The following is a 10,682-nucleotide window of genomic DNA, read 5'->3' as shown; positions in this document are numbered from 1 at the left end:
TGACAAACTAATTCTTCAGTGTCATTCTACAGTTCCTGAGTTATGTTAACTTGTACCACTGATACTTGACGTCATCAAAGCTGTGCCAGCTTGTTCACAATGTCTGCGCAGTTTGCTGTGGGCATTCACAGAGGTCACAAATATCTTATTTATATATTCCCTCTTTCTTTCCCTCTTCCCCTTCCCCCAACGCCGAGTAGCTGGCTAGAGGAATTTACCTCAGGCCGACCTCTCTGCATTTTGCATCATTAAATTCTCTCTCTGTCTGTTGAATGTAGCCTGCACAGCTTAACAGGTTGCTTGTTGTTCTAGTGTCTATTATAATCTGTTTTGAATATTCTTACTTTGTTCAAAGGCACTTATGACAAGGCAAAGAGGAGGGCCAAGAAGGCGGAATGCGAGTCGGCTGTGGACACCACGGAGCTGTCGGGTAATTGCTAGTGTTCTTTGTTTTTTATGCTCATGCTTATGTGAAAGGGGAAGGCAAACTCAGAGCAGGGTTACATTTACAGAGCAGTCGCTCTGCAACTGGCGCTGACCAGGAAGCTAGAGGTGACAGCTTCAGGCTAAAGTGGAAAGTCGAAGTGCATGCAACAAAGGTTACCAGGATGCCGTACAGTCACTTCTAGATTAATATAACCTTGTGTTGACATGTGCTTGCCTCCTGCATGGCTCTCTATCTGTCCCCAAAAAATGGTGGTGTATGGTTGAGTATATTGGATCAAAATGTTCTCCATGCTACCTAAACAGCCCACTTTTTCTTTTATGACTATACCTTTGCCTTGAAAATTTCTGAATTGTTGATTTAGTATATAGTGGCTCAAAAATAAATGTACGTGCATAAACATTTAGGCATTGAAGCTGGCCATGGTGAAGAGGGGCGTGCTGCTTCACCTAGACTGGAGCTACCTGTACCCCATAAGCTTTCCATAAAATAACCATCCAATGTGTTTAACTGACCAGCTCTGGTCTTTTTATCAGGCTTCTCGAAACTAATGCGGTCACCATTAGGGTCGAACATGTGTGCGATGACCAGCCAAGTTTGAATTAATTTTAGGATTGGTATAACAAAAGTTGATCCCATAGGAATCTATAGGCTTCAGCAGGAACCTTTGAATGGAATGGAATATGCTGGAGTCAGCTTAGGGAGTAGGCTGTAGTAGCACTTTTATTTTGCATGTGGCTGGAAAGATTGTCAATGCGTTGCTGTACAGATCAATATGCACAAGTCGGCATTTATTTTGGCCTATCTGAGCAATGAATTTCTAAAAGCAGATGGCACTGAAAAACAAACCGAGACCTTCTTGCGATTTGTGCATTAAAGCAGCACTGAACCAACCCTTGATCTTGGCAAGCAAACACGTTCTACATGTAGCGGGAGGAGCTAAGAACCAGTCTGTAAAGATAGCTTTCCAGAGGGCTGCTCCTCACCATTTTTTTAAATGCTGGCTAGCTTCCAGTAGGCATTATGTGGTCAATTCTCTTGACAAATAACTTGTGTTCATACCCTGTCAGATTTATTAGAGAGAATTAGCAAGTGGGTAATCGACAATTGCCAATGCGTCGCCACTCCTTTGTCATTCTTAGAAGTTTTGTCTGATACCCATCTTGAAAAGTTACCATAAGTTTCCTTCGAAAAAGTAAAGGTGAGGTGCGATGAGCCTGTCATTGCTACTGGCACTGCCCCGGCTTAAGAGGGAAAGTAAATATTGTTATCCTCCAAATGCCTTCGTTTATGAGGCCTTTTCAAACATTTTTTAAAAATTGTATTCCTTGGAAAAATGCTGCACTCAACAGCAGAATGTGTTTCCGAAATCTTGGAAAAGGGCTCTCCAGGGCCCCTTTAAAGGTAATTATCAAGGAGGCTACGTGCTAGAACTCTTCCAAGAGGGCAAGTTCAAGTTTGAAATGTTCGCAAGAAGTTTAGAGAGTTTCTATGATCTGAAGAATGGTCCATCGTATGCTGAGCTGTGATCCTTAGTCACACGCAAGTTTGGAAGGTGAATTTATAGGTTCTGAGGAGATGTGTGTTTCTTTACATTTTTACACAGCCCATAAAAGTCGAATAACTTCAAGGTTGCTTTCATTCTGCAGTTCATTCTTGACACCTAAACCTATGACAGAAATGTTATCTGTATCATTCTGCAACAAAAAAACTCTAGGCTTTCAAATTGGTACATTATTTGAAATATCTCTCTCGCATTATTGAGTTTATAAAGAGAACATGTTCAATGGCTATCATAAGTGCCACAGGTATGGTGCAAAGTTTCTGCAGGCAGATTTTTTCCAATCTTGAGATGCTTAATCAAAAATGATGACGCGAGAATGTACAAGGTCTGTCTCAAAAGTTCTTGTCATATGTTTTAAAGAAATAATTTCGCTAACTTTCGGACATATTGTGGTCACCTTCAAAGTACCGTACATTCCGGTGTATAAGACGCGCTTTTTTTCTGAGTTTTTCGTCAGTGCGTCTTATAGAACGGTGCGAGTTATGTACGTTTTTTTCCCCGAGAAAACTGCCGTCAAAAACGCATTCGATGTTATGGCCACGCGAAGGGCGCTGGTTGACATAATGGCTGCAAGTTCTGTGCGCGCTATCGAGGTGCCGGGTTCTTCTTGTGATCGAGTTCCAGAGCGCTGTGCTATGAGGACTAAGCAGCAACGCAAGCGGCGGCAGGTCGACAGCGAGTCGGCCGACCCCGAATTCGTTGCATCTGCAGATCGCTGTCACGATACAGCGCGCGCCGCTGTGCAAACTACGCAGTTGCTACCAGCATACAAACCGCCACCCCCCTCCCTCCCGCGCTGCCTTCCTCCCTTGTGCGCGATTCGGCTCACCGTCGGACGCTTTCACTCGCACATACAGGGTATGGCGCGCGGAGACGATGTTATCGCCCTTGGACTTTATACGAAACATCGCGGCTACGACGACGGCAGAAATGCGCCTGGAGCAGAAATATATGGTACCCTTACTACAGTGAACTAGAAGCACCCTTACGCTTGCGCGTGACCCACGTTCACGGAAGAAACGTCACAAGTTCTTTTAATTGCTTACCGAACGAAGCGGTGTGTCTTATACACCGGTGCGACTTATTTGCGTTTTTTTCTGGAAAAGCTGCCAGTTTGAGGGGTTGAGTCTTATAAAAGATGCGACTTATGGACCGGAAAATATGGTACTCCCCATTAGACACAATACAATGGTTCCACCTCTCCTTCTATTGCTGGAAGCACCCTCGAAAGTCTTTAAATACCTATGAATTTTTGTCACCGAGACCTGTGCAAATCCTGATACTTTGCATTTACCAGAGTGCTCTGAAACAACCAAATATGCCATAAATGTACCGCTTCTGCTGTGAAGTAAATAATTTTGTGTTTCAGCGATGCTGCTGCGGGTGCAGCTGGAGGTGCGGCAGCAGAACAGGGACGTCTTGCATGAGCTGCAACAGCTGAGGCATGAAGTACGGGTCGTGTCTGAGAGGCTGGATGAAACAGCCTCTCGACAAGACCCGTGCAGTGTCTCAGCCTGCCTTGTCGACGGTGCCTCCAGTTCTTCCTCGGCTACCTGCCGGCAATATTAAAGAAGTAGAGGCAGCCGTGCGGGATGAGGCTGTGGCTGCCACCTTGGTTTGTACTGCCCTTTTATTTGTAATTATAAGGCTATGTAACATGTGGAAGTTCTGTGCTGTTTCATGAAACATGGTGTGGGTTCTATGTGAAGGAACTTTGCATCGCACACACTAAAGAGCTCATGGAAATAATTCCCTGCTGTATAGTTTCTAATGACATATTTGGACTGGACCTTAGTTTAACATGCATCTAAATCTAAGCTTACACTAGTGTTCTTGCAATGAGACCTCATCGAAATGTGACCCTGACTGCCAGAATCAAACCTTTGACCTCGAGCTCAGCACCGCAACGCCATAGGCACTGAGCTACCATAGTGGCTTGCTGAATCGGTGATTTCCAGCAGCTCTCCGTAGAGATACATTCATGAAGCAGGAGTAAATCGTTAAGTTAATAAAAATTTATTGCTGATATAAAATGCAAACTGTGGCAGCTTTCTATAGAAGGAAACAATGCAGAGCACTTGTGAATAAATTCTTTTTGTTGGAAGAGTTGGCACATCGTGAATGATAAATAGCACTGCAAACAAGTGGGACACAGTACAGGAAAAGGGGTGCAATGATGTTCTGTATATACTGTATTTACCTCATTTTAATCTACAGTTTTGTTTTCTAGATAATAGAGTTTGAAAATTGCATTGCAATTGGATATGTAATGAAAACTACATTTGCAGCAAGTCTAGTGTACCTGTTGTCGAATTGCCTCATTGCACTAACATTTTTTTTCTTGTGCTACAAGCCCATGAAGCAAACTCCTAAACTATCCAGTTTCATGCAATGGTTCAAAGCATTTTCTAGAGCACTAGCAATTATTTAAATTGTGAACCCACATACCCTGTGGCCCCTATTACTTTTTATTCCACTACTCAGATTTTTCTGTGCTTTGTTTTATCTGCTACTATGCTACATTATGTAAGAGAATTTATGCTCTTCAGATTGAATAAGTGAAATACCCTATTTACTTATGTAATGGACGCGCTCGCATAATGAACGCACCCCCAACTTTCGTCGTCAAAATTTCATTTTTTTTTCTCCCGTGTAATAAACGCACCCTGAACTTGCTGCCGTGAAGTAGGAGAGACACAGTACGATTCGGCGTCCGATATGGCATTCAGTGGGTACGATTGTATCAGATGCCGAATTGTACGTGTCTCCTACTTTTATTGCAGTAGCAATCATATGGACACTCCAGGTGCATTTTTGAAGTCGGCGCCAACGATCGTGGCTTTATCCCGCGTTGGGGGGAAGAAAGCGGGTAGCAAACGCGCCATATTTCGTCGTGTGCATGGCGCCGTTGGGAGGGGAGGGAGGCGGCACAGCAACTGCACATTGCACGGCCGTGCGCGCCCTATCTTGAAAACGATCTGCGTCGGAGGCTGAGTCTAGGTGCGACGGCGGCTTGTACTTTTGAGCGTACTCCGTTATCGTGCTCAGTTTGCGTTGAAGCGATACATGGCATGAAGGTCACTTCGCTCGCTGTTGCTGCAGTGCTTCTCACACCAGCATTTCGACAGTGAGTGTCCGCGGTCATTGAGTGCGATTGGTTCATGTTTGCCTTTGCGCGCTGAGACCATGCTGGTTAAATTACTTTGGAAGTTTATACGGGCAATAGAACTACTATCCTTACTTTGTATAGCTCTCTGCGCATTTGCTATCGCAATCGATGGTTCGCCTTTCGGACGAAACTGCGGCTTTCTTTAGAGGTGGCCGCGGAAAAACAAATCGTTCAAACTTTTACCCTGCATAATAAACGCACCCCCCCAACTTTCGCATAATTTCTAGGAAAGAAAAGGGTGTTCATTATGCGAGTAAATACGGTATTGTAATGGGGGTACCCCATTTTCCATGCCTTAATGACAAGGGTTGGGAAAGTCGGTCAAATTGCGAACAGCTCGAACCATTGCATTGAACATTCATGGCAAAAACAGATGCTGGCCATAGAGAGAACACGGCTCCCGTGAAGGGGAAATAGCATTGTTTAATGTTTTTTCACCTTGGTTGCCATCTGTTTTGTTTTTTGACATGATTTTTCCCACGCACTTTAAACCCACAATAATTAATGCAGACCAAAATAGTGTTGTTGAAGGGGTTATATGTTCTGCCTTCCCCATGAAGCCTTGTTCACTGACATAGTCGTTGGCCATATGTCTGTTGTAGCTGAATGAAATCAGTAATAGTCAGTGAACAAGGCTTCTGTGTAGAAGCCGAAACATCCTTTCGACAAGCAAGTCGAAGCAAGTGTCAAACCTTCCGATGTCTTACGTGGTTGCCTTCTGTGCCATGATGTTATGAGAGGGAGAAAGCTGAACGAAACCTGGCTGTAGAAAAACTAGTATAAATTATGTATTTAGTGCACTCTGGGGTTTTCCAGTATATTTCTGGGGTTTTAGAGTCCGGCACCTTTACGTAAAGGGACAGACAACTGCTCAGAACATGAATTGAGAAAACTGCTTGTGGAAAAATGACCTATCCTACTGGTTAAAATAAGCCATGTTTTTCTCATTAAATGTGGATTTATATTTTTAATTCTTCCCCAAAAGTTGCGAAAAATGACCCTTGGCGCCCCACATGGCAAAAACATGAAGATGCATAAGTGGCCCGAAGAGGAGGGAAAACTGGAACAACTTGGTATTGATTCATGGTAAATAAGGAACAGCGCACAGAAAACGTACACGAAGGGAGACTTGACACACCACAAGTGCTGAATTTCAACTGGAAAACTTATTGAATGAATGAGTTTATGAACACTTGAACTGTGCATGCACTTGCAAGGCAGTGAACAATTCATGACATGCACTCGTGGTGATACTAAACACGAGTGAATTAAAAAAAAACATCACACTGCTCGACTGTCAACGATTTGCGTGGTCTAAAAAGGAAATTTCTCTTTCTTGGAAGACTATTGTAGGCTGACTAATGCAACCTGGTCCTGCTTTCTGTATTCTATAGGCCTCGTAAATTTCATGAGTCAATTGGTCTGTGAGGCAAAAAATAATCTCGGTCTGAGAGAATTCTGCAGTGCACCCGAATTGCCAAATGCGAGAGGCGCAAACAGTGCATTTTGGTGCTCCCTGATACGCACGTTTACACACCGCCCTGATTGTCCCACGTACACTCGGCAACAGCTGAGGGGGATGCTGTACATGATTGCAGTGGCGCAAGGCACATGCATGTTAGTGTGCCTTACAGGGCAGACATTTTTTTGCATTTGCACCTTTCTCCACACATTTTGTAACTGCTGCGCAGATGCTACCCACTTTCTGGCTGAAAAAAAAACAAATCTATGCCATGCCACGATCGCCCCCGCCTCCTTCCACCCCTTTTTTTGTTTCAACCTGTGCGAACACTAGTGTCCATAGCATGCTTCAATTCTTGCACGAACTTTCCACAAGACAGCATGCTATTGGCATCTTGTGGAAAGCTTGTGCGAAGAGTAAAGTTTGGAGAGTAAAGATGCGGCACCAAGAAGCAAGCCGTTAGCCATATATCCACTAGCGTTTGCACAGGTTGAAGGGGGGGGGGGGGTCGTGGCATGGCATAGATTTGTTTTGTTCTTTTCAGCCAGAAAGAAAGTAGGTAGCGTCTGCCCTGTAAGGCACACTAACCTGTGTGTGCCTTGCGCCACTGCAATCGTGTACAGCATCCCCCTCACCTGTGGCTGAGTGTACGTGGGACAATCGAGATGGTGTGCAAATGTGGGCCTCAGGGAGCACCAAAATGCACTGTTTGTGCCTCGCATTTCGCAATGCATTGCCGTAACTGCGGGTGCACTGCAGAATTCTCTCGGACCAAGATACTTTTTTGCCACACAGACCAATTGACACATGAAATTTGCGAGGCCTATAGAATACAGAAAGCAGGACCAGGTTGCATTAGTCAGCCTGCAATAGTCTTCCTAGAAAAAAAATTCCTTTTTAGACCACGCAAATCGTTGACAGCGGAGCAGCGCGCTGGTTTTTATTTTTGTTAATTCATTATTTTTTGTATCACCTGATCTAACCTCGAGTGCATGTCATAAATTGTTCACTGCCTACCAGGTGTATGTGCAGTTCAACTGTTCATAAATTCGTTCATTCTATAAACTTACCAGTTGAAAGTCCGCACTTGTGGTGTGTCTACGTCTCCCTATGCTTTCAGGACACTGTTCCTTATTTACCATGAATAAGAGGCCTATCACATGGCTTTCTATTATTGTATGGGGTTTATGGTATTCTTGTTGGTATTGAAATGCAGTCCACATTTTCTGTTATTTATTTACCTTGCAATATGCGGATAAGCCTTCGTTTGTGGTGAAAGTGGCACTGCCTTTGTTTATGATGAGTTACTTGGTAAGTATATCGGCAGAATAATAACGGGCGCCAGGCAGCCATGATGTAGGCGTATACTTGGGAGAAAAACGCTGTACAAATGTAAGAAGGTCTGTACGACAATGCAAGCTTGTTGTACCAGCTTTATGTTTTCAAAAGTGGTTGAAAAGGCCAAAATGTGAGCAGTTAACTGCAGTTCCCCTCATCCTGTGAAAGCAGAATGATGGGCTGCTTTCACAATTTGCGAAGCTGCAGGTGCAAACATTGCTGAGGGTTAGCTTTTGGTTACCACAAAACTAGGTCTTTGAAAACTGGTTGTCAGTCCCTTTAACGCAAAATGTGAAGGTCTGAAAATACCATGTCGGTATGCCTTTAAGCTGTTTTGTGCCACACATACGTAGATCTGACTTTCCTGCACTCTAATGTCACATCCCCTAATTATGCATTGGAAATTTGCATGGGAGTAGAATTGGTGCGCTTACAAATGATAGTGAAAGCTTAGATAGGTAGTTACTATGAAACATAGTTACTGTGCTAAGGTTTATAAAACACAAACATGAAATGCACTGAACAGACAAGACTCGATGCACTTCGTGTTTGTGTTTCTTCCAGTAAAACTAAGGTGTTGTGGAGCACATTTACAATTAAAGGGCATTGCATCACGAACATCTTCCAGCAAAAATGTTTTGCTTTGCACTCAGTTAAAAATTCACTTCACTTGGCAATAAATTATATTCTGGTAGTATTGGTAGATTTTTCAACTTGAAAACATTGCCACATACAATGCTCATTTCCAAATCTCTGGCAATTTTTGTCTTTTGCAGCGCAAGCACCTCCTGCAAATAGGAGGGAAGTCATTGCGCGAGGTGGCATCGAATGCCATGAAGGCTGTAATGGCGCACCCCGTCCAAGTGCTTTACAGCTTTCATAGCAGGAAAGGGAAGAGGGCATTCATCAATTTGAAGTTATGCCAGATAGTCACAGGTAAAGCTTCCTTAGTCATCCTTTTGCATTGTTGAAGTATTTTGTATACAGCCGAACTCCTCTACAGCGAAATGGCTTGCATAACAGATTGTCCTTGCCAAAATCCTGTCTTTCATATGAATTGTCAACTTCTACAACGAAGAAATTTAGGCGTCCCTGTTGGCTGATTTCATTTTTTACTATGAAAGCGACATACTCAGCCACCACTGCCCTTGCAGAAATTGCGAAAGTGTGCTCTACATTAGCACCAATGGCAGCTTAGGTGAATTGCTTGACGAGCATGCCGATGAATTGCATCATACCAGGCAGCTTACACGTTTATCATCAGTGGGTGAGACAGTTGAATATGTCTCGGTTAGTAAAGACATGGTGTGATCATCACTGATGACGTTAACGCTATGTTAGGGTGGAAAAACAGGAATGTCAACGAAGGCAACAGGGATGAAGATCCTGTAAATGGATCAAGAATTTTCATGGTGGGGAAGGCGATAGCTGCATTTAATTATCCACAGGAATACTTTGCGTATCCTGCATTTCGCCGCTGAGCATGCTGTGAACCTCGATTCAATAACGTTGGCTGTGGTTGCAAATTCTGTCAGATAAACTGTGTGCTAAAGACTTAGCAACTTATTTCACTAAGTCTCTTGAGTTCATGTTAAGGTTTTCTTTTGTTGAATGTGTTTGCCTGCTCTATTGTGGGTGATCTTTACGGTGCATGTTGTATGGACTAATTGTGGTCTTGCCTGCTCTATTGTGGGTGATCTTTACGGTGCATGTTGTATGGACTAATTGTGGTCTTCGTATGGCTGTGTGCAGATGTCATCTGTGCGAAAGGGGGGGGGGGGCGACCTGACAGAAGCACAGGACTTCATTAAGAGGTGGTTGCCAGGGTCTGTGGACAGGGGTGGTGGCAGGAAGAGGCGTTTCGCAGAAACGCTTGCAGCAGAGAAGCCCGATGATCCCTCCCTTTGGGGCAGGAATCATTGCCGGCCCACTGCTGCCCTCTCCCTGCCCCACCCTAGCCCTCAGGTCCCTGGCCATTCCACTGTCGGCCCCTCCTGTCCGGCTGCTGCTGCCCCTGCTCCTTCCCCTGCTGCAGCCCCTGTTCCTGCAGTCCCTGCCGCCCCTGCCCCTATTCCTGCTGCTACCCCTTGAGCTGTGCACCCCTACTGATGCATGCATCAGTTCAAGAATTGTATTCTAAATAGTATTCTCAATAAATTATATTTTCGTTTATGCGTTGCGTGTGTCTGCAGGAAGTTTCCTTCCCGCACTTATTTCCATCACGTTTCCTTCGCTACTAATTGTATACGCAGTAAGCTAGCATATAAGCAACAGAATGGCCGAGTACAGGCTATACTTGAAACACATTGGATGAGCACTGGATAATCTGAAAACGCATTGGATACAGAATGGCTGAGCACTGGATATGCTGGAAACGCGTTGGATACAAGATGGCTGAGCACTGGCTATTCTGGAAACGCGTTGGATGCAAAATGGCTAAGCACTGGATATGCTGGAAACGCGTTGGATACAGATTGGCTGAGCACTGGATTCTTAAAATACACTGGATACAGAATGGTTGAACACTGGCTCTATGCTCGAACTACATTGGATACTACAATGGCAAACTGTACGTCCAATCTTGGCTCGAACAGTGGGTGGACATTGGATCGGGTTGCACTTTGCCATGATGCCAGGATTGGGCCAAAGATCGTACCAATTTCTGCGAGCATTGGACCATGCTTGTCCCAGTGCTGCCGTGCTG

The 10,682-nt window shown here is 44.4% G+C and overlaps 1 protein-coding gene across 1 annotated transcript; it reads left to right on the top strand.

The window, feature by feature from the left end:
• The first annotated feature begins 352 nt into the window (after positions 1-352).
• Positions 353-10,037, top strand: LOC125944831 (uncharacterized). Its single transcript, XM_049666200.1, has 4 exons — positions 353-430; positions 3,379-3,624; positions 8,755-8,914; positions 9,731-10,037. Exons 2-4 carry the CDS (start codon positions 3,454-3,456, stop codon positions 9,787-9,789), a joined length of 390 nt encoding a protein of 129 aa, XP_049522157.1. The 5' UTR covers positions 353-430; positions 3,379-3,453; the 3' UTR covers positions 9,790-10,037.
• Positions 10,038-10,682: the final 645 nt, after the last annotated feature.

This window comes from Dermacentor silvarum, chromosome 4 (assembly GCF_013339745.2).
Source record: "Dermacentor silvarum isolate Dsil-2018 chromosome 4, BIME_Dsil_1.4, whole genome shotgun sequence".
Lineage (NCBI taxonomy): Eukaryota > Metazoa > Arthropoda > Arachnida > Ixodida > Ixodidae > Dermacentor > Dermacentor silvarum.
Note: the sequence above shows the minus strand (reverse complement) of the source record. Positions and strands in the feature narration are given on the sequence as shown.